The following is a 25,707-nucleotide window of genomic DNA, read 5'->3' on the forward strand; positions in this document are numbered from 1 at the left end:
AGAGTCTTTGTTTCTCAGAGGTTATGGAAGGATGAACCACATCCTTCATCTCTTTTCTATTTCTGAACCCCTGTACACACAGGATGAACTTCAAATATGTTGATAAAAAGCTGGGATAGAATTATATTGACTTTTTCTTTTTAATTGTATCTGGTGAAATTCAGGCTGTGAGAGTCATTGGTGAGATGGACTGATCAGGACAAGCTAACTACTTATCCATTGCTGATTTAAAGCTGTTTCTATTTACAAGACATGTAAGTAGTGTTATTAAGGACCACATGTATTGAGTTAGGGGAATGCTGTATTTTTTTTTAACAATTGGGAGAATCATAGGGAGCTATAGATAAAATGCAATTGTCGTAAAAGTGGATACCATTGTCTAATTTACCAAAAGTCATTCCTGCTCTGGTATAATGTATCCCGTTTTGCTGGCTCAAAAGTAGTGCTACTGTGAAAAGTACACTCTGGAACTTGAAAAAAAGAAGAGAAAGAAAACGCAGTAAGTGCAAAGAGGCATCAAAGCAGCCAGTGATACTCGAAAATGTGAAAACTGAGTCAGTTACTGAAATAAAGGTAGACTATTAGCAGGTAGCTTTTCCCAAGGCGCATGTAAGTAACTCTCATTAGTGATAATGGAAGTCTTGAGAGCACTTCCAGGAAGACAATGTGTCTGAGTAATAGACTTGAGGGAGAAAATGCAGGCAACATGTGCAGTAGTTACGATGGTGGAAACATAAACAAAGATGACTCAATAGTACACTTTGGTATTTTGTCTCTATAGATTTTTATCTTCTGGGGGAGGATCTTCAAATTATAAGGCTCATTCTGGAAAATAGAACTACTAATTACAAATATTCTCTCTCTCTTTTCTACCTCCAAATCCTCCATATTAAATATTTGTAATATTTACATGTGTAGAACATTTGACTAGTGTGGAAGCGTTTCACAGAGGCATGAGGATTTGCAAACTGGCAGGCATGGGTTTGAATTTGTGCTGTTTTCCTTTATTAGCAGTTAATCTTGGATTCCAGTTCATTAAACAGTGATGCTAATAGCACTTACCCCAATGTCTCTCTGCACATTAGATATGAAAACGCATCACAAGTACCTGGTACACAGCAAGTATCCTCTGAATGGTCATTATTACAATTAGTTATGATGGGAAAAGAAGGCTTTAACTTTAATCAACTGAATGTTTTGAGAAAGATCAGAAGTTTATTTATGATTAAGTTGAGTTCTCGGTATAAATCAAAGCAAATACATTTTTTTCATATGATTGTACAGGTTTCAGACTAAGACACTAAAAATTCACATCCTATCTCTCTTTTTGATCATGAACAGAGCATGCTGACACACCACAAATAAGCATTAGGACTCTTTAAGATGGTGCTTCACAGTTTTTGCTTACATGACTTCCTTGCTTGACAAAAACACCCTTTCTAGTTAGTATGGTAAGCGAACATATTATTTGCCACTGTTCATTTTACATTATAAAAGTTGGGATGATTGATGCCTTTGAATGGGGCATTCAGAATCTATTTTTATCTAAAGGGAAACACAGAGTCTTCTTTATTAATGTGAGAAGTTCAGGTTAGTATTCCACACTTTACTATGCATGCTTAGCTTTGGAAAATAGATGACTTGAGATCTGAATTCCTACAATTTGCCTGCCAGTACATCTGGGACCAGGGCTGTTCTGTATGGTGCCAAAATTGTCCACAGCAATGCCTTCTGGCACAAGAAAAGAGTCACACATACTCCACAGCACAGGCCAATTAAGCCACAGGCACAAATCCAATTTTCTCTAGATGTTTGCACAGAATAACTGGTCTGTTAATACTGCAGAAGATCAGGATCACTTGCTCATTCCTTTTCCTTTTCCTTCAGGACCAGGTTTGATTATGTCTTGGTGGCATGCAAGCACAGATGCAACCTAGTACCCAGTGATAATACCAATTCATTGCCACCCTTTTCAGAACCTTCTCAACAAATGTTGTGGGCTCAGACAAGTGTTTTGAAGTCCAGATTTTTGTTTTATTAATTGGACATTTTGTTCTGATCTCTGTCAACAGATACAGCCTCTGGTTTAGCTGCTTCTCTTACTTATCACTAATGTTCTTCTGCTTTGCTAAGACAAATTCACTGATGTGTGATCTGGGCACACTTGCACTGCTCTTCCATCTAACATAAAAAAATCTTGTCTTATTCTCTAACATCTCTCTTTTTGCTGGAGACATATATTTGGCTTCTGGCATTCCCATTTTTCTTTCTGCCCTAATATGATTAGAGATTTAACATGTCTGCATAAAAATAGGAAAGAACAGCTGTTATGTTCAGTAAGACTGCTGTGAACCATTCCTATGACTTTATAGGTCTTGATGATTTTATAGAACATCTTCACACACATAATTTTGTCCCCACAACAACCCTGTGAGGTAGGAAGTGACATCATTTGGCAGAGCAGAAAATGGAAAAAGTGAGATATACACAGGCATACAATTAGAAGTCTGCTGCTATCTTAATGTTGTGGATCTTAGGGTTTAGTGTTAAAACATGAAAGAAAGGAAAATCCTGGGAAATACGCTCTGTTAGCTCATGGAGAGGCAACAACATGAAAACAACATGGGAACTTATATCTTTACTATTCCTGTATTTTATTTTCTTTCCTTCTCCTGTTTTGCATTTTCTCTTATTATGACTTATTCAAAATATTTCCACTTATATTTCAATATTTATTTCCCAGTATATGCACTTAAAACATAAAATGCAAGTAAATGTAAAGAGCTTTATAGAATAAAAACAAACATTGATTTCATGATCAAAACGTTTTTGTTTGAAATGAATAGGCAATTACTGAAGTATTAGGTTTGTTTCTCATTCAAATATATTGAAGAAATTATTTAAATTCTGATTTAATATCATATATATATATATATAATTTGATTTGGAGAATAATAAGGCAGAAAGTGAAACATGCAATAAAATAAAGTTATCCTTAATATACAAAGGCACTAAGATTAATCTCCTCTCAATGTCTGTACAGCCCTATTATTTTCCTAGGATAGTTTTCTCTGGTTTGTTTATAACTGGTATATTTATATCTATAAAGGTTAGAGAAAATATATATTTATTTTTATGTCTGGCTCTGAAACAATGAACTTAACGCTAACTGAATGAATAAGCGAATGGATGGATAGACTTTCTTCTATTCTATCCCTTTTTCTATTTGAGAATAATGTCTTGAGCTTAAAGAACCCATAGTTAATCAATATCCATACAGTTTCTCCTAGAACCAAACGGGTTAAATTGTATTCCACAAGATTAGGTGACTGAACAGTAGAAGGTCTGAAGGAGGCAGGAACATCCCATTAGTCAGCTCATGGACGCATCTAGGTGAAGGGTGACAGGGGATGAGGGTCATTGGAGGAGAGTGCATGATGGTATACATATGGGTGTGCTTTGGGTGCCCGAGCAGCACCCAGAGTCAGGAGAGGAAATCATATTTAGAAGCCAGGCATGACATGACACAGGAACCAAGTTCATTTTGAAGGACTTGCAAAAAGATCCCGGAAGTCAGTTGTGCTGATGGCTTGTCCAGAGGTCAAAGGCCTTTTAAGGAGATGATAGTGGAGTGCTCTGCCCAACCCACCTGATCTTAAAAGGGTCTTGGTCCCAATATGATCAGGGAGTTAGACTGATCCTGACACATATGTAAAAGAGGAAATCAGGATTACTTTATTATGTTTAAATAATGCCTGAATTATTAAAATGTACGTTGAATTAATTCAATACAAAGTTTAAAGATCATAATTAAAATGTAGAGAATTGAGTAATTACATACAGAATAATCTGTAGACCTGTTTTGGAGGCATTTGCAAGACCTCATTGTAAAATGCATATAACCTTTGAACTATTGATTCTACTTCTAGTGAATCCTATATTTAACAGTATCCTCACAAAATAAAAATGTGAATGTAACATTGATTACTAAAGCCAAACCAAAAAAAGCAAAATGTATTGACCATTGACGAGTAGGGAAGTTAATTACTAATTTGTGGTAATTGTGGTATCTCTGTAATTTAGAAAAATGTCTATCACTGAGAGTAAAAAGGCTAAAGCACATGTGATTGCATATTAAACACGGAAAAACAGGACCCTTTAGGTTAGATTGTAGGCATATTATTATTTCTTCTTTTGGAGAATTGTAGAATTGCTTTACATTCTCCTTAGGGAGACATGTAGAAGAATCAAGAGGCTGTATACACTCATCCACAGAAATAGCTCTTAGGCTTTCTCAGAGAAAGTACTCAAACTCCAAAATACCCATCTAAATTTGTAATGTAAATTTCTAGACCTAGCCAAAAAATTATTAGAGGCACTTAGAAGTTGCAGGAAACAGAAAGCAGTGTGGATTTTTAATACATAGGTTAAAAGTAGCAAAAGTACCCTATATGCCACACTCAACTACAGTCAATATTTCAAAGCTCCGAGAGAGCCTCAAGGGAAATGAGATGAGATCAAGACACTTTATACAAAAGTGTGAGAAGATAAAGACATAGACAAAGATACACAGCGACTTAAGGGCTGGGAGCTAGCAAGACACCCACTGAAATTATATGGGATGAAAGTAAAAGGAAGGAAAGGGCTCTTAACAAGCATGCAACAGAGAAGTGGCCTCCTGAAAGAAAACATGGACAAGGGAATGTGTTTATGTTGCCTTAATGTGATAGGAGCAGTGGAGGAAGCACAAAAGTACTGAGGAGTCCACCACTCTGTGTTGTTCATCTCTAAAAGCATCATAGTTGACTCCAGTGGCTCATCCCAGTCATGACCTTATACCATCTAAAACAGAGCCCTGAACAAGGAGGGTGTGGCTGTGGCTCTCACTGGCCAGGTCACAATATACATTTCACATGTAGACTCTCTTTGGAAGACAGGGAGGCGCTCTTTGATTTTAAAATCTCAAGTGGGTTCTTCATTCCTCGTCACAATGATTACATTAAAGATTATATTCATCTTATACACATAAGAAATTACTTGTGGCTTAGCCAATGGTCACCATCTCAGCTGATATATAACTTTTAATGTCTGATACCCAGGTTTTCTGAGTTTCACCAAGAGGTCTGCATTCTATTAATGAAGCCCCCTGATGTGAAATCTATTCTTCTGAAGGTTGGCAAGTCTTGGATATAGAATATGACATTTGCAAGGTTTTAGTAAAAACAAAACAAAACAAAAGCCCTAGCTGCCAGAGAATTATTCTGTCAAGGTCTTCAGGTTGTCCACATGTCTATATATGAGCTTTTCATGAGCGTGTAAGGGAACTGTGATTGTTTCTATTCATAGGCTTGATTTCCTTCAGTGGGTAGAAATTGACTTGAAAATTGGACAATTTTCTGTGTGATTTTCCTTTAGAAAAAAGTGCTAATCAAAAGGAGAAGAAAAACAGAATATAAGTGCATAATGAATTTGAAAGAGATGTGTGATCTAATCTATTTGTTTTACTCCAATTAGCATGTTTTATTTGGAGAAAACTGTGGCTGGCTTCTACAGAAACTCTGCAGATCAATGCTAAATCCCTCAACATTTGGTTCAAGCCTACACCACTAATATCACAATCTAACTTTATTTTTAAAAAAACTGACACAGGAAACAAGAAGTCATAAACTTACTTGATATGCCTGTACTCCCCTTTTCTCCTTTTTGGCCTTTCGGTCCAGGATATCCTTAGAAAAAAAATAGCAAAAGAAAAAAAAATTAGTTCAACATAAAATGCTGGTATCTTACTCTCTTTCTCAGACTCATCTTTCTTTGAATCTCTCTTTGTTCTTTTTCATTTTGGAGTTCTGGAGACAGTACCCAAGGCCTGTGTGTACTAAACACATGCTGTACCACTGAGCCTCGGTCTCAAGCTCCATAGAACTTGCTTTAAATGGAAATGGGACAACACAAAATAAGATATCAATTTATAGCAACTTATAGTTAGTTAAATATAATAATCATGCCATGCTGATAATAATGGTCACCTTTGAAACCCCATTATAGTTTTTGTATTACAACATCCAAAATTATTTACAAGGTTGTGATATGTCCCCCTTTCACAAAACACGCAAAGCTGAAATGTAGTATAATTTTTGCATATTATTTTTCATTTTCTTTTATCTGACTCTACTTTCAATAGCTAGGATCTTCTAACTCTTCCTCAATCTTTATTTTTTTCCCATTATAAATTTATTTTTGTGTCTCATTATTTATTTCCTTGGGACAGAACATAGTTTAGGACTTTATAAGTTCAGGGGCTGATGGAATTCTGATGACTCCATTTCTAAGTGTTCCTTGGTCCCTCAGTCCTCTAGTCTAATCACATTTGGATATGAGACTCCCCACCCATTTATACAGGGATGCAGCCCAAGTGTTACATGAGGGTCAGTGACTCAAACTTATCAGTAAGTGTGGAAATGTTGACCACTGGTCTTTGTAAATGGTTTGCTCCCTTGTTCTCAGTTCCACTGTAAATAGTGGTGTCTGAGAGATAACTATTTGGCACTAAGAGGAGATTTCTGTGGTGACAATTTCATCTCATGAGAGGGGTCCTGTTTGACCATTAATTCTTATTTTTTCTTTGGCTCTTTTTTCTTGTTTGGTTGTTTTATCATATTATAATTTGCTTGTTTTTTACTTATTTCAAAAGCGTTCTTCTTGAATTCTATACTTAGGAAGGAGAAAGAGTCATATGACTACAGTGTTTCTCTACATACAGTGGTGTCTCCATGAGTGTTACACAGAAGAGGACCCTGGTGCCAAGAATACCCCACCATCAGCCTAACCGAAATGGCCCCTCTTCTAGACACCTGCCAACCATAGATGTATTTCCTGTCTCCATAACTTTGCCTTTTCCAGAAGTGCACACAGTTAGAATCATCAGTTTTAGTATTTTCAGACCAGCTTCTTTCAGTTGGTAATATTCATTCATGATTTCTCCACATCATTTTTGTGACCTGATAATCCATTTCTTTTCCTCGCTAATTATGATTCTGTTCTCTGCCTTCTTCATGGTTTGTTTATCCATTCACATACTGAAGGGTGGTAGAGGTTGGATAGAGAGTTCAGAGTATTTAGGTGAATGACAGGGTATCCTTGGGACTAAGAGACTAGTCTGTAATGCTGGTAGAGATAAAATATTATACACTTGTCAGACTTCATACAATATGGAACACAAAGAGTGAACCCCAATGTCCTCAATGGACTTTTGCTAATAATGATGAACTACTATTGGTTTAATACTTATGTCAAATGTTCCATCAAGGCAAGGTGTTATAAGTAAAAACAGGTGTGTATTTGATGAGGGGTGTATGAGAACTGTATGCCTTCCCTGACAAATTCCTATAAACCTAGAAGTACTAAAATCTATTCAAACTACCTTAACAATATGGACTGTATTCTTTTTGTATTACTTTGTTTTGAAAATGGGAAACTAAGCTTATTCCCTACTAATGTTGCTATACAAAGAACACAATCTAATACCAGTCTTTTTATGGAATCAGTGGTAATAAAGATCGATAGCTGTGCAGTGTTGATTATTATGAACTAGTAAGTAAAATAAATCCATTTATTCTGTTATAAATACTTTTTCAATGGGACTTACCAAGGTTTTGCTAACTGTGTTCAAAAGGTTATTTATACTGTTTGCTTCTTTTTCTTGATAGTCTTTTCACTCTACTTACTGTATGGTAGAGAGCATTCTTCATAGGGAGCTATGATATTATAAAATGTATAGATGTGTGTGTGTGTGTGTGTGTGTGTGTGTGTGTGTGTGTGTGTGTATAACCTGTGTACAGAACTATTTTCTTTTGGAGCATAAGAATTTTCCTCTGATGGGCAAAAATTATTTTCAACTTATTTTAGAGTATAAAGTTAACTATGTAAGTGCTGCTACTCTATGTGGAAAATTTATTTGTTATGCGAGTATTTTAGAAACATTATCAATGATCCAATGTTGATTTGCATACTCTGTGATAACAAGCATAGCATTACAATACCTGATCTCCCCGCCTTTCCAGGTGCCCCTGAGTATCCTCGAATTCCAGGGAGGCCCATGATCCCCCGGTCACCTTTAAGGCCTGGAGGACCTGCATGGTTAATAAAGAAAACAAAAATGGCTAGCAGTTCATTTTCAAACATATTTGAGCAGCCAATGAATGAAGTAAGTGAATCTCTGAGGAGAGTATGATATTTTTCCTGTCGTTCATGCATTCAGTTGAAAGAAAATATAATAAATGACATGAACATGTTGCAATGAGTATGTTATAGTCAATGAAAAGTGCATTGTCAGTAAACTAAGAACACGACATATTTTTCTTTTTAATCAGAAAGCTACTACCATCAATGGGAAAATTTCAAGTGACAGATATTTCTATAAGTAGTATGTAAATTCTTGAAGCTTGAACTTTTAATATTCACGTTAGTAAAAACAAAATACAAGTGATAAGAAATATCAATGCGTTTTAAACACCACAAACTTGAATTATTTATGGGTATGAAATATATACACATACAATGGAATCTGAAAATTACTATTATTTTAGTTTTTATCTATAAGATGACTATAAAAACTCCATATGTAGAAAAAGCTACTGTTATGGAATAAAATATTTATTGTAGAGTTTTTAACATAAGCTAACATAAAACAGTCTATGTCCTATTTTACCCTGTTTTCAGTGTTATTATCAGTTCACTGGGAATCCATTAATCCAAATTTCATTTGGATCCTCCATGGAAGTATGTTATAAGAAATTGATTATACTTCTTTCTTCAATGTCAAAATTTACAAATTTGCCTTTGTTTACAAGATCCAGAAAGCAGAATTTACATGTATCTAGTCTACTGAAAAATACTTTCTGTGCATTTTTAAGTATACCTAAAACTTGATAAATTGTCTTCTAAAAATGTTAACTTGAAGAAATATATGATGACAAATAGTTAAGAAATGTTATTCAACTCATTATAAAATGTTTGTTCTAACAGAAATTAGGCATGTAATGTAAATAAATGGTGTTATATAGTAAAGTTGGGCCATTATAAATCTGCATACTTATGCAATGAGTACTATATATAATGTATATACTGCACTATATATACCAAATGTTGCATGTATACCTCATAGTGTATATTTACTTGATTTTTTTAGCAAGTAATCTAAAACAACTTAACTTATTCTATCTGGGTAAACTGACATTTAGACATTTCTTCATTATGCAGCCTGACATACATACTTTCAGTTATTGAGGAATGTGGTTTGCATGTAAGATGCCCCCTTAAAGTACTCAGATAGTAAAGTCTAGTAGTGTTATTGTGAGTTGAAGGCATCACAAGGAGCACTGATCTCATCAATGTATTATTAGCTAACCAATACCATCAGAACTGTTTACTAATAAGACGTAATTTATCATCATGCAATTTCCATGAAGGCAGATTCTATAGCTCCTTCCTTGTTCTCCATATGGTATTATATGCAACAAATGCCCAGTATATATTTTTAGAGTAAAAAGCAATAGAACTTTCACTCGATGTATTTCCAAGGCACTGGTACTATAAAATGAATTATTATTATTATTATTATTATTATTATTATTATTATGTTGCCTCAAGAAAAAGTAAATGTTAATCTACTATTCACACTAGAGGATGTGTAATAATTATAATGCATTGACTATTTTATGCACTGGCCCCTATGGTAACCACTAAGGTTTCTAAGATATTCCTGTCATGGCTGTGGGAGTAGCTGTTTGTTAGGCTGAGTTGTTAAATGGCTTTACATATGGGGCTTTGATGAAGGCAGAATTATGATTGATCATCATTTATCTTTTGTTCCTGATTTTGGCATCAAATTTGAAGCAACCAGACAGAACACTGAGCCTAATATAGCAATTAGGTGGGGAGGAATTCTATCTGTTTTGCATTCATATCTTAAGTAGGAGAAGCAACCAACATTATTGTAGCTGCCCAAGCCACTGTCACCAAGATCTGTAAGAAGTCTGGATAGTTTGCTGTAATGGTTATGCATCAAACCCAATATCAACTCTCTGCCTGAAAGGGTATTACTTACCAGGACCTATAACTAACTGTTATATGAGGAAACTGCATAGTGTCTGTGGAAATGAGCAGTGTCATCAGAAATAAACTAAACCCTTATTGTTATTATTTATCTATGCGAACTTGACTGGATCTGGGATTTGACTAAAAGAGAAGCCCCTGTCTGTGTTGGGGTCAGAGGGTCCTGTGAGAGCATGTCTAAGAAGAATTAACTAAGGAGGAAGATCCTCTCCTGGAGTGCATTTCACCTTCCAGCAACAACACAGCAGTAATAAGATAGCAATGAGAATTCGTTACAACTGCTTGCTGCATGACTTTGCTCCTCGTTGCGTTTACTCTGCTGTTATGGCTACCACTGCTGCTGTTGTTGCTGCTACTGCAGCCAGTATTCTTTCTTGACGTCACACTCAGATACGGTATATTAGTTTGACATGGTGTCTGTTTATACTAGTAATAAAGGCTGAAGAGTTCAAACCCTATTCTATCTCACACATCCATAGATCAGAAACTGGGAATGATGCTTTCAAGGCAATACTTGTACAGCAAATCATGGGCCACACTGACTTTCTGTGTTTGCAATATAGTGCTTTAGCAATTATGCTTCATAGTAGGGGGCAGCTTCTTACAGCTCTTGGTGACAGTGGCTTAGGCAGATACAATAATGTTGGTTGCTTCTCCTACTTATGATATGAATGCATATTTCTTAAGATGTGTAGAGCCTTCACCAAGAAGAAGGACTTTGCTGGATAAAAATACTTATTTGTCATTATTGTCAAAAGCACACACTGCGGCGGTGGTGGCGCACGCCTTTAATCCCAGCACTCGGGAGGCAGAGCAGGCGGATCGTGTGAGTCGAGCAGCCTGGCTACCAAGTGAGCTCAGAAAGGCGAAAACTACACAGAAAACCTTTCGAAAAAAAAAAAAAAAAAAAAAAAAAAAAAAAAAAAAAAAAAAAAAAAAAAAAAAGCACACACTACTTAAAGAAAGATGAACACACACTATTTATAGATATATGTATATATATATATGTATAATAGATGATAGACAAAGATTTTAAAGCCATTTTCTTTTAAGTATAAGATACACAATGATGTACTTGTATGATAGATACTATTCATGCTTTTCAGCTTTGGATATTTTTTCTCATGTAAATGTGGCTGGTCAAAATATTTATGAAAAGAAAAAATATTTATTTCATCTAAAAGGGAAAACTAAGATTGGATCCAAGGTATTTAGCTAAATTTCTGGCCAGTCAGCCTTTCTAATTGTGTTTAGACGATTCAGTCTATTTTCCTTTCAAACAGTGTGCAGGGGATTTGTTTGCAAAGGATGGCATTTGAATGGCATGGCAACCACATTTTTGTTATTGTTTGTTTCAGTTTTTTTGTTTGTTTATTTATTTTTTGTTTTTTGTTTTTTTAGCAAAGAAAGTTCATGTCCTTTCTCCTTTTCTGTGTCTTCCATTATCTTCTTTCAAAACACCGCTTTCATGCCTACAACATCCTCAGAGGAAAATAATTCAGAACAATTTTTCTCGACATAAAATACAATGCAGAGACTGGCTGCCAGCCAAGACAAAAGTCACTCATCTTCTCTCCTTTATTTACTTCCCAGTTCTGGAAGTTTAAATGGTGTAGTGCAGTCAAGGAAAATGCAAGAACTATATTCTCATGAATGTATCTATATATCTTGAAAAATCATATCTTGCAAATTAATCCAACAGGAATGTGGTTTTCTTATTCTCCTTCAAGTAATAGCTTTATGTGCACTATATACTGTATATGTTCTCCCTGGAAAGTCCCCCAGACTCATAAACAACCTTATGTAGTAACTCGGAATAAAACGTTAAATTTTCTACAAAAATCAATAATTAGTGCTTGGGCTAGAGACATGACCCAGCAGTTAAGAGGACTGACTGCTCTTCCAGAGGACCCATGTTTGATTCCTGGAACCCATATGGCAACTAACAATTATCTGTCATTCAAATTCTCTGGGATAATATACTCTTTTCACATCTAAGAAGATACCAGGCATGTGCACTGTGTATAGATATATGTGCAACCAAAACATCCATTCACATAAAATAATAAAATATTTTAAATGAATTAATACTTACCATTCAATTAGCCATGTCATTGGGATGCTAGAACACATTATATTTGCCAGCATGTGAGGGGATTTACCAACACTCACACACACATATACCACAGAAAAAATGGAATAGATATTCTTTCCTTAACACAAACATGCATTCACATACCAACCTTGTGGTATATCATTAAGTGATTACTATATCCTTATCTATTGTACCTGGAATGCCAGGTGGGCCACTTTGTCCAGTGAGTCCTCTGTCTCCCTTTTCACCTGGGGGTCCAGGAGGCCCTTTAAAAAATCACAAGTACTGACAATAATTATAAAGCATAGGTAAGTTTATTATTTATCAAACAGTTATATAGAAATCCAAAAATTTCTATTTGCTGTGCATTAACATAAAATGAAGAACTCTAATCTTCCTAAATGGCAAAGTATTCTGTTGTTGAAAACTGTAATGGTCTCATCTGAGAAAGATGCCATATTCTCAAATTATATCATATAAATATTCTTATGAGGTTAACACTTTACTAGGTTCTGAGAACCTGGTAACAGGGAAAGGGACACTGTAACAGCACAAAATGACATAAATATTGTGCACACATTAAGAACTTATGCTTGTAATTCTCTTGGTGGAGATAAATATACATACATATGTGTGTATATGTGTGTGTGTGTGTGTGTGTGTGTGTGAATGTATGTGCATGTCACAACAACTGAAGGAATAGAAGCTATGAATTTGAATCACAGAAAGTAGAGTGCATGGGAACTGTTGAAGGAAGGAAATGAAATGGGAGAAATTAATATAATTATATTTTAACTTAATAAATCTTAAAGACTATAAACTATGTGCTGATAAAATTAAGCCATTTTTTTCTAGGTAGAATAAGTAAAATATAGATCATATAGACCAATTACAAGGCTAATATAACACACAAAACTGGAAAATGCTGGCTTATATTAGGAGTTTTAAGAGAGATATTAATAAATCTTATTTGAACTTTTGAATGTAAGAAATCTGAAGAGGTCTTGTGCATGGTCTTTCTAGAGAAACAGAATAAGAGATAAATGACAACTAGCTTGGAGCAAGAAACTATTTGAAGAATGATACAATTACAAAAAAACTAGAAAAACAAAGATTTGAGAAAGGAAGTGGACATGTTGGCTAAGAGTCAAGATTTTGATTTTGGATTTTTAAAGTGTGGGATAAAGATTAAAATGCACAATGGAAGCATCCAATTGTTCAAAGGTTGATTAATCCAGATTTTTCTTTGTCATGTATTTTAATGTGCTAATGAAAGAAAGAATGGGTGTGACATGCATGTCTGTGAGCTACACAGTACAGTAGTAAGGAAAACACCCCAGCAACAAGTGTTCACCAGCACTGCCATCAGCCACAAAATCCCTCATTCATGCACCTACTTCATTCCCAGAGATAAACATTAACTGGAATCTAGCATTTCTTATTTTCTTTCAATTTTCAAGCATCATTTTTATTATATATCAGTGTGGCTGTAAATATACATTTATATCTGATAAATTGTGAATATTAAAAAAGGACCAAAAATATAAATTGGGGTAGAACATTGAATATAGCATGTATAAACCACCAGATTCAATCCCTGCACAAATAAATAAATGAGTAAGAGAAAATTAATAATAAATAAACTAGCAATGAATAAGTCAAATTATACCATATAGTTTATATGTGCTGATTATAAGTTCCATTGGTGCTAAAATTTGGATGAACCTACTTCTTAATTGTCTTAAACTAGTATAAGGTAGAGAAAATCTCATGAGGTTATTAATTTCTAATCTAGTTATTAATGAAGAAAATATTAAAATCATAAAATAAAACTTAATGGACATGGGAGAAAGAATGAGACAGTCCAATTTGATTTAGTTAAAGAGGAAGGAGAGAGAACTGTGAAGAAGCCATATTAAATGGAAATTAAATTAGAAAGTAGGGTGAAACTTAGCAAGCACTTGGGCTAAATCTTCAGAAAGAAGAAAGGGAAGGAGGAAGGAATAGAAGAACGGAGGGAGTGAGGGAAGGATGGAGGGTGGGACGGAATATGAAAATGAAAAATGTTTACAAACTGATCATAATCTTAAATCAAATTTCTTGGAATTACAATTGCCTAATCTAAAAATTCTCCATCCAAAGTTCAGATTGGTGAGATCACAGACATTACAGAGAGATGAATAATGAAGGTAAAGAAAACCAAAACCCACAGGAATAATTTCTCCAATATACACTGGGACATCTTGTTCTACACCTACAGTTTTAAGCAATTTTCCTACAAAAAAAAATTAAAATTACAAACAAAACCAGAGGACCAAAGAGAGTTCAGTGGTAGAGTGTCAACCCAGACTGTCCAAGGTCAGGCTTGTTCTCTAGTGCTAAATGGGAGAAAATGGTATCTGTGTAAGCATGTCTGTTATTTTCTTTTCTTCATTCCCTTAGAGACACTGTAGAGCAACTATCATACAGCATGTTCCTTTCATTACTTATAGTAACTAACTCAGCAGTCATCCAAAATACACACAATAGGGAGTAATACTGGTCCACTTACATAAGACAGATGGGCATCTACAAATGTTTGGTATTCAGAAGCCAAATCCCTATCAATTATTATCCTCATAACATAACCAAAATAATTGTGGATATAAAAATGTGTATGGAGTAAGACATAGGGAAAAATCAAGAGCAAAGAAAAAAAGGAAGAAAATGACATCAACATCATACCACTGACTTTGGCTAAATGAACTTCCAAATCATTTATTTTATGCAGAAGCATATTACCAGATGAGATGGATGACATAGATTTTTATAGGAGTAATTGGCTATCAGAATAAATTCTTTTAATTAAAAAATAAGTTGAATAATATAGACTAAGCTCTGGTTTGTAAAAGTTTATAATATGAGCTGTAATCTCAAGCAGAGGGGACAAGGGAGTGTGTCATGAAGAAAAGCACTTTCAGTTCCCTATTCAACCCAGTTATCTTTTAAGATGCTGACCAGCGTTAACATATATTACAACACATTTTAACAGCAATCAAGACAAGTGGAATAAATCATAAAGTTTCCAAACCCTCTTTGGTAACTTTGAAGAAGAGATAAATTCAATAAAAAGTAATACAAAAGACAGAACAAGAAAGCGAGAGAGACATAAATCAAGCTGGAAAAAGAAAAAAAAAACACAAAGTAGTAGAAATAGATATAAGGAAAAGAAATTGTCAGATTGTATTTTTAAAAACAACCATATTTATAGGAATTATATTTTAAAAACACAGGCCAAAAAGTTAAAATTAGAGAAAATTATCCATAAAATGAAAATAACTAAAATCTAATATTAGATTTAATAATAGATATATATGACATGCTTGCCAAAAGATGAGTAAGAGTCATTGGAACTGAAGAAGATATTGGTATATCTATGATTATTTTGAAGATTTCAAGAGGTGTCTCTAACTAAAAGTATAGTCAGGTAAGAAGTAAAGAGATTTTTTCATGCTTATATGGTCCAATCTCTTTTATTGTTTGAGGCAGGCTCTCACTGCAGAGCCTAGCCTTGCCTCAAGGTCTCTTGCCTCATCCTTCCCAGTGCTGAATCACCACATCAGGATTTGCATTTCTCTTTTAGTAATTCTAGGGTGTGGGTGACCTTGCCACACCTGGCCTCATATTGAATGTTCTTCTCTGCATTTATGGTAACTGCATCCTCAAAAACCACTTACTTTAAATGGCAGAATTTCAAATATCAAACGTCTGCATGTAATGATATATTTTAATGTCTCATTTTTGGGACAAGATGTCTTACCTTGAATTAAGGTGATGTTTTTCAATGTCTGTGAGTGTTCCCAGTCCTTCAGTCTGAGGTCATTAGTGATGTTATTCAGTACTTTCATTTCCTGTTTTACTTCCTGTTCCACACGCTCTTGTTCTTCTTTCACAGACTGGATTTCTGCTGACACGTTGCACACACGTTCCCGTAACTTACTGATATCCTGTAAAACACAGTAAGCATCGCAACCTTTGTTGCACACGATTAGGAAATATGGAAGTGCACAGAGTTTTTGATATTTGGATGTTTTAAAAGCATATAGCATTGGGGGAGTGTTACAGGATAAGAATAAGAACACGAGTATTCTGAATTGTAGTTCTCTGGCTGCAAAGAATTTTTTTTTCTTTTTTTCTTTTTTTGGCTAAATGGTTCATTAAGATCTCAAATCAAAACAAACAAAGTCAGTGGGCTAGACATCTACGAATGGGTCTATTCCCAAACACAAATGTCAAATACTGAAAATTAAAAATAACATCTTGTCATAGGGGTATAGATGTATCAAGGGAGGAAAGTAAAGGAGAATTATAATTAAATTATGATCTCAAAAATTAAGTGACAAGAGTATTTCCTGCTGCAATAATGTTCTGTTTGCTTGCTTGTTTTGTGGTGTTGGGTTGGACCCAGTGTTTTTTGTCTGCTAAACTATAACTCTACCACTGAGCTGATCTTCAGAGCAATAATACATCATCTGGATATAACTTCATCAAGAGTGATTTCTTTTGGGGGTGATCTTTTATTTTTGATATTGTAAATTTCTTGCTGCTTTTTTTCGAGACAGGGTTTCTCTGTAGTTTTGGTGCCTGTCCTGGATCTCACTCTGTAGACCAGGCTGGCCTCGAACTCACAGAGATCCACCTGGCTCTGCCTCCTGAGTGCTGAGATTAAAGGCGTGTGCCACCACCACCCAGCTTGATATTGTAATTTAATTGTAATGTTTTCACATAAGGATCCCACATCTTAGATATTTTATGATATATAGATTTTTTTTTACATGGGTGGTGAAGTTTTCACCAAATATTTAGTTTTGAAATGAAAAGAAACAACTGGAATCACTTAACAAAAACAGAATCATAAAACAAATGTTCATCTTTTTTAAGGTTTTGTTTTCCTTTTGTTCTTAACTCCCCTTTCAGAAGAACAAATCAATCCAGATCTTAGCCAGAATTAGCTATAAAATGATCTGGAACAAAGGTCATATATTATAGTACATGGGCTGTGTATAATCCACAAACTAGTTTTGTAAATAAACATTTATTGATTCCCAACCTTTGCTCATATGTCTGTATGTTATAGTTGTTGGCTTCTGTACTGAGTCTTTTCTCAGACCATATAGATCTTTCAGTCTAAAGTTTTTCCATCTCACCTAGGAGGAATCATTATTAACAACTGTCCTAACATATATTTCTTTTGGCAGTCATACAAAGAGATGGATATGTGATCATTATACAGTACTGCTTTGGTGTGACTACTTTTTGATGATTAATGCATGCCATAGCATGAACAGTAGTAGAAAATTTAATGCACATTGAATCTTATGATGATTATAAGTGTACACTGTTATCTTATTAAGAACTCATGTTAAAAATACGTTTATAATTTTCAAATTTTAATTTTAGTTACCAGTGCAATAAAACCTGTGTATATCTTCTAGAAATGGCAAAATAAATTAACTTAAAATTCTGCTTCATAAGGTATCATGTAAATACTTATATTACTTTATTAGATTATCAGAAGGAAATATTATTATTAAAAGAGATTATTATTCTAAGGAATATTAAATTATTCAAAAAAGGTATTTACCTTTCCAGATATGCTCAGGTAATCTAAATTTTATAATTGGTGTAGTCTAACAAGGCAACAAATGGTATTTATAATATGAAAACACCTTCGTAGTCTAGATCCAATGGAAAAATACTCCCCTTTTGCTGAGAGTCTGGAAAAGGCACCAGTTAAATCTATAGAGACCTTTTATTAAATTGTCAGAGAGAGTACTATAAACATCAGTAGGTGAAGTAGAAAAAAGTTTTGTGCCTTCTGCATTCTGAATTGCTGAAAGAAACAGAATGTGAAGGAATTTAGCTCCAGAATGCAACCATGCTATTGCATTCTGAAATGCTTACCTCCTGCTGCTTCACTGTAGACTCGTTGACTTTGTGATTCAGGGTTGCTGTATTGAGCTGGACATCAAGCAGTGTGGTATTCAGACTCAGTAAGGATTTGGAGATTTCATCTAGTGAGTTCCCATGTTCCTGGACTGATGAAATCAAGGAACTTAACTGCAGAAGAGCATCATTAAGTCTTTGGTCAGTTGTCATACTAAAGTTTTGGAAGCGTTCTGCATCTATGAGGTTGGCTTTTGATTCTGAAACGCTTTGGATTCTCTCTTCCAAGTCCTTCATGTGTTCCAAGGCAACTGTAAATCTCATTTCAGCTTTACTGGTGTTTTCTTTTCCAATCAGACTTTGAGATGTATCACTTGCGTTAATTGAACCAACTAAGCAGTTCTTCATTTCCCAATTCATAAGATGGGCTGCATATTTAAATAAAAATAAATCAAATCATAGCCTATATAATTTTGTACTCATCATTTCTTTCTATGTCTCTGCATTCCATTCCATTGCAATATGTTTAATACTAGCCTAAATCAAGAATATATTTTGCAATGATCACATTCAGTATGTTAACATGAATCACACAGTCACCTTTATGTTTTTATGTTAGAATTTATTCCAGTATAGATCATTCTTTCTGATTTGTTGCTCATTAGTCTTCTTGGTCATTGTGCTTTCTTTGCCAATTAGAGAAAATTCTACATACTGATATGTACTGCATGCTACTTCATGGACTATTGTTAATTGAAAATGAGAGCACGTTAAGCCACTCTTCTGGAATAAGCCTGTGGGACATAGTTATATTAGGATGACAATTACAAAACAATAGTGCACAGGATGATCAGAAGACTAATGCTATCCACAGTATTGGTAAACTGTTGATTCATTACTGACACTATCAAAAATGGCAAGAAATTATGAAAATATGTTTATTCTCTTTAAAAATGCATTGTGCTTATTAGGATATTTTAACCCACTGTAAGATATTTAATCATAGTAGAAAATGTGAAAACAAATTTACCATATGTATTATCAATCTGAACTGAAGGCTAATATCTCATTGTATATTTATCAAATCATGTTTATTTTAATTAACATAATTGTTATATTAATTGGTTTGTGATACAAGTCTTCATTATATAGCTCAGCTTGGACTTGAAGCTGTTACACAGCCGAGCTAACCTCAAACTCCTGATTCTCCTGCTGTAGCCTCCCCAGTCCTGGAATTATAGAATCTAAAAACTGCCCTTTTATTTTTTGTTAATAGTTTTCTACAAAACAATTTGATAAATATATTATACCCTATGGTGGATCTGCCAGATTTGCTTAGAAATTCCCCAAATTAAGTTTGCTTCAGTTTTCAAAAACACATTCATTATTTGAAGAATCAGTCTTGTGATGAATCACATCTTCAAGAATATCTATTCAGTGGAATTTGGGGATCATAATGAGCTGCTGACACATATTTCTAAATGGGTGTGTGTTCTCTAAATGAGCTACTTATCCTTTCAGAATGGTATAGACTGATACTCTGTATAATTTATAAAATAAAGAAAACTGAAGGTAAATAAAACATTGGTTTTAAAGATAAAAACTCCATACATTGCAACTATATAAGGAGTAAATATTAAAATATTTTTACCACTAGTCTATAATGATATAAGATATTTAAGGAAAATGAACAAAGTATAAGTGACTATGTAAATATTTTTAGTTGCATGTTTCTTTTATATTGTTATGTTGATGTATGACATTTTCCACATATGACTTCATAGAGAAGGAAAAATGTATCTCCATATAGCCAAAAATACTTAAATGTGTGGCTGTACCTGAATCTGTTGAATTTTTAGTGCAACCATTGTTAGAGAATTTTTGAGAATTAAATAACACAAAGAAAAGCTACATTTTTGTGTTTACACTGAACCAAACCTACCATCTACATTCCTAATAATAATTAATTCCATTATAATTATATATTAGCTATATATAGTATGAACATAATACTTAAGTAAATTAATTAATAAAATGCACTAAATATATTAATATATTGTGTAACATAAAAACATTCCTGAAGTGAGTTGTATCTGCAAACACAGCAGTTTGTACTTTATTTAACTAGATCTATGCCCTACTTGCTTCATCATAGAATTTTGCTTTGAAAAGAAGCTTTACTTCACATAGTAAATTAATAAGTATTTATCTTAGCATAGGAAGAAGAGATCTGATTTTGCAAAAGGTTTCGTTAACTATGATTTTAATTTGACAATGTACACATGAGTTAGACGTAAAGGCTTTACTTCACTTATTTATTTTAAAAACAGAATACTTCTTGTCTCCTTAATAATAAATGAAACTAGTGTGAGCTTTACTTTGTTTAAAAATGGTTCACTCGAGTGCTGGAGCACTTAGCTAGATGGTGCTTACCGGGCATGCATGTACCAACCTTAGAATCCAGACTACAGCAATAACTAACTAACTATGGCAGTCTTAATGAGAATGGGCTCCAAACACTTACATATTTAATGTTTTGTTTCCACAGTTGGTATAACTGTTTAGGAAGCATTAGGAAGTGTGATCTTCTAGGAGAGGTATATCAATAGAGGCAGGACTTGAAGTTTCTAAAGACTTGGGCCATTCTAGTTCTTTCTTCCTCATGGTTTTATCTCAAGATGTGAGCTCTGAGAATCATACCTACCTTCTTCCTCCCATTCTCTTTGCCATGATGGTCATGGACTCTAATCCTCTAGTTAGAGCAACCGTTAAGTCCAAAACTAATGCTTTATTTTATAAGTTGCCTTGGTCATGGTGTCTTATCACAGCAGTAGAGGATTAGGCGCTAACTATCTAAGCAAATTAGATAGATGAGGAAAAAATTTAAAGTAGAGATTACCTCCTTATAATACAGATATAAAGAATGCCACAGGGACACCACCAATGGACATTTCAACATGGAAAATGGAAAATCCCACTAGGTCTCAACCTTACACAAAGAACTATAGGCAACTGAATAAAGCTGGGAACAGGAGGGGTGGTCCTTCCCAAGGAGGACCAACTGGATGACCAGTGCCAAACAGCCAATCCTGAAAACATACATACAAGTAACATCATGCAGACTACACAGGTTATATTTTAGGAATATATGTGTGTGAGCATATACATATATGCATGTGAAACAACAGTGAAAAGAGGCAACTAATTTTAAGGAGAGTGGGGAGAGGTTTGTGACAGGGTTTGGAAGAAGGAAAAGGAAGATTTTCCAAATGTTGTTAAATATAAGATTATGTTATAATGTCAAAAATAAAGTTAAAAGAGAATGTCAGAGTTTATATCCTCAAAGGTATACTTCTTTTCACTTGTTTCTGGAGAGATGTCATTCTATATCATCTCCATTTTACACAGAAACAAGTCAAAATGTTATGACATATACAAATACCCAGGGAACTGGTGATATTTGATTCTATATATCAGGTTTATGCTTTCATACTAGTAATATCTTTTCCTATCCAAAATTTATATTTTTAAAAAATAATTTATGTTTCAGTAGCAATTCATATACCTCCATTCTAGAATATGTCTTTTTGTCTTGCTCTAGTCTTATGATGTTATTTTTTTCTCTCAGGAATACTTCACATTGTTTAAGAAAGATATCATACAAAGTAGGCCATGAAAATAATAAAACAACTTTTCACGTACGAGCCACTTCAATTTTGAATAGCTCTGTGCTCACCTTTTTCCTTCAACTCTCAATTCATGTGTTGTACCAATACTTTCAGAATTCTATAACTGTAATCTTTTCATATCTTGTCTGTGTATGCAATATATTTTAACGCTTCTTTGAAAGACATTGTGATTTAGTACTAAGAGTTATAAATACATTAAGTTACCTATTATTGGTACATGATAATCACAATGACTTCTCCTTGAAATTCTAGTATTTGGTATTGGTATTAATTTATAAGATTGGAACATTCTATTTCCTGTCTGTCTTAATAGGTTTCTACTGTAATTTTAAGAAACGGAAAAATCACAGATCAATTACTATCTACTCCATAGCAAATGTTTTACTTTGTAATATTTCCTAATGGCCCAAGAATTTTGAACTTGATTACAACCATGGATACTTTTCAGGCTTCTGTCTCCCTTGATCAGGGTCTATCAGAGCTCTGTAGACTGTGGTTTACATAAAGAGATGGTGTATATTTGGTGACACCAAGCAAGGACACACCATTCAAGTCTGTATTTCACATTGCAGATAAGCATGTATACATGGACAACATATAGATAATTTTGTTCATGAGGAATCTACATTACTAGAAACTTTAGCTCTCTTTATTCAATAGCTGCCATTTGTTTGCTGTTTACTTTGATTATGTTTGGATTTTGTTTTCTCTGTTTTTAATGGCTAAAACAGGAGCTGTTTTTGTGTTTTGCTTGTTTGTTTGCAGGTTTTTTATAGAGATAATCTCTTGGATAACATTATGACAATTCTATTTTCATGTTTTTTTTTTTCTGGACAATCATGCTTTATTATAATAACCACATTACAATGGGAGCCAGTGGAAAAGAGAGGTTAGGACACAAAAGTCATAGATGGGAACACATGCTCCATTACTGAGGAGTTTCAGTTTTCTGGTGTGGATAATGAAGATAATTATAGTGTCTGCTGAAAGAGTAATTGTAAAGATGTATTAAGATAATATGCTGAAAGTTTAGAGCCCAGTGCTTGGGCATAGTAAATGATGTAAAATGATAAAATGATAGCTCCTTTTACAATTGTTGTTGATTTCCTTAGCTTTTCTTTCTTAGTACAATTTTGAATCTGTTTTGAGATATTCTCTCAGATTACCACTTAACAAAGGACATTTGATTTTGCATTTAAGGCCATTTTCTTAGGTAGATTAGCATGCACTTTCAAATGAGCTTTTCCTAAACCTTTCTCTTGATAATGTATATAGCAAACACATTGGGAAAACTCATAGAGAAAAGGGTAATGACTAGAACAATTAATTTGAATATCAGTTGAAATCCAACACATCTAATCTCTGAGGAGGTAGTTCAGTCAATAGACTGCTTCCCTAGCATGTAGGTTGCCCTGATTTAGATTCCTGCATCACAAAAACAAAACATGTTGATGCCCCTAATCTCAGTACTTAGAGGTAGAGGCAGGAAGATCCGTGTTCAAGGTCATTCTTAGGTACATAGCAAGTTAGAAGTGCTAGCCTGGGATAAAGGATACCATGTACCTAGGGAAAACATCATTTGAAAATGTTATCCCAGTTCAAGTAGAAATACGTGCCTGGAGAATATCACATGAAACCTAAGTTTATTTAAAATCCCAATATATGTTGCTGTGTTATTATTAAGATATGTTTAAATAAAAGCACATCAACTATATTAATTAGAAAGTCATATTTTAAAAATGTGATATTACTATCTGGTTTCTGCATTTGATTTATAAAAATTTCTGAAAAAAAAAGACATGTTTTTCTGAGATAGACATTGTTAGTGTAAATGACCATATTTGTTTTCACACTGACAAATACTTCAGAATATTAGATTTTCTTAACATACTTTAGAAGACACTAGAGACACACTAAAGAACATGGTTAACTTCATTCTCTTTTAGGGAGCATTTTTATTATATAATACCTGGAATTTCAGGAGTGCTGTTGTTCAACACTAGAAGTATTCAGAACTATGAAGTTTAACACACTTTTGAAATACTCTAAACCTTACCAGTCTACTTTCTTTAAAAAAAAAAAAAAAAAAAAAAAAAAAAAAAAAGATTACTGAAAGTTTAATATAAAGATTCAATTACATTTACATGTAACAGCAATGAGCCAAGGCAGTGTAAAATTCAAATTCATTAGCATTTGCAAAAGCAAGAAGAGAATCTAATCTCAGTCACATCTAACAGTACATGTACAAGATTTATGCAAATCTTTGAAAGAAGTTAACAACAATCTAAATAAATGAAGATGTATTTCATGCACTATTTTATAACTGCTTAAAACTACAGACATGCATGCATGCACACACAGTCACATACAGTTTAAATGAAATTTTTGCCTCTTGGAGTGATAATACTCCCCCTGCTCATGATGCCTAGTACTGTAAACTTAGCCCAGATGACATATTACTGCCATTTCCCTACTCCAATAAAAATTCTAACTATATTCTAAATACGTATGTATGCCCACAGTTAAGTATAACTCTCATGGCTCATCACTGCTCAACAGAAAAGCCCCACACCCACAGTGGACTGAAATCATTACAGAAATCCACAATTATCCAAAATGCAGAGAATAACTGATCCTGGTATACCTATCCCAAATCGATACACCATGTATATCTAAGGTTCAGAAGAGAGGATAGGAAGACCTAGAGAACGAGGATCATGTTGACTATTGAGAGATTATGTCTTCTACTCATGGCATGGATCTGTACCCATGAAATGTTAACAACGTGATCACTTAAACAAGACCTGAAAAATTACACCACCAATTGACATTTCAATATAGATAGAGGAAATCTCACAAGGCCCTAATCCTGGATGAAGAGCTAGCTATTGGCAATTAATGGCTTAAAGACTCAATCATCTGTAGGAATGAGTACCCTGATATATTATCCAACCACATGAGGTCAGACCTAAATACATATACATTTGAACATCATCAGCAAACGAATTCATATATAAAACAATAATAAAATGATAGCAAAGAATAATAGATAATGTTTTGGAGGAGGAATCAGGGGACAAGGGAGGAGTTAGAGGGAGGAGAAAGAGAGAGCAGAACAGATATAAATCTAGCCCAATTTTATGTCAATATTTTTATTTTTTATATTTTATTTGTAAAATTTTTAAAAAAAGCCTGTTAATACTTACATTACAGAATCTATTTTAATTGCATTTGTTGAAATTGAGGAATGCTTTAGTATATGAAGTTTCTTTACAAATCTACCATACAAAAACTGCCATAGTTCTGCTCTTACAATAAGTGGATCAAGAGTTTGAAAATTCTAGGATACTGTACCTGCCGCTATCCCAATGAGCGGTATGAGAACGGCAAACACAAGAAGGTAGAGCGCGACTAGGGCAGTTTTGAGGGACTTCAGCTTCTCCTGAAGGGAAGGGCCATTTTTAGGATCTAAAACAAAGCGAAAGAAAACATAACAAAATCCCAGCCTGTCATTAAAAACCTAAATTTAAGTCTTGATAACTGGTGTTGGTTATAAGCTCCAGCAGGTAAAGTACTTGTTGCACAAGTGAGAGAACATGGCTGCATATGATTTCCGATTTGCGTATCTCACATGATTGGACTGTGACATACAATTATTCTAAGTGGGATAAAAAATGATTTACATGTTGACAAAACTTTGGAACGCATCAATGAAACCCATCCTCTTGATATATCAGGACCTAACAACTATACTTATCTCCTTGACATGCATTTACATAGAACAGGAACTCCTGTAAAGTGTACTACAGTGGGACCATGCTGATACAGAAGGAGAATGGTAGATTATTTACCTATTTATTATGTGGGGAGTGTGTGTGTGTGTGT

General features: G+C 34.1%; 1 protein-coding gene across 2 annotated transcripts in view; it reads right to left on the reverse strand.

Annotated features, from left to right (window-relative positions):
* Msr1 (macrophage scavenger receptor 1) overlaps positions 1–25,707 on the reverse strand; it is a 63,862-nt gene that overhangs the window by 26,996 nt on the left and 11,159 nt on the right. The window contains exons 3-9 of one of the 2 annotated variants that reach the window (XM_028872367.2): positions 25,177–25,290; positions 18,152–18,561; positions 16,008–16,194; positions 12,403–12,474; positions 8,040–8,129; positions 5,673–5,726; positions 983–3,700 (exon numbers count right to left, since the gene is read on the reverse strand). In XM_028872367.2, the coding sequence (XP_028728200.1) occupies positions 3,690–3,700; positions 5,673–5,726; positions 8,040–8,129; positions 12,403–12,474; positions 16,008–16,194; positions 18,152–18,561; positions 25,177–25,290 (938 nt within the window). In that variant the 3' untranslated portion in view covers positions 983–3,689. Of the gene's footprint in view, positions 1–982; positions 3,701–5,672; positions 5,727–8,039; positions 8,130–12,402; positions 12,475–16,007; positions 16,195–18,151; positions 18,562–25,176; positions 25,291–25,707 lie in introns of those variants that run through there. The other variant, XM_028872366.2, reaches the window with a different exon arrangement.

The sequence above is a fragment of the Peromyscus leucopus genome, chromosome 17 (assembly GCF_004664715.2).
Source record: "Peromyscus leucopus breed LL Stock chromosome 17, UCI_PerLeu_2.1, whole genome shotgun sequence".
Lineage (NCBI taxonomy): Eukaryota > Metazoa > Chordata > Mammalia > Rodentia > Cricetidae > Peromyscus > Peromyscus leucopus.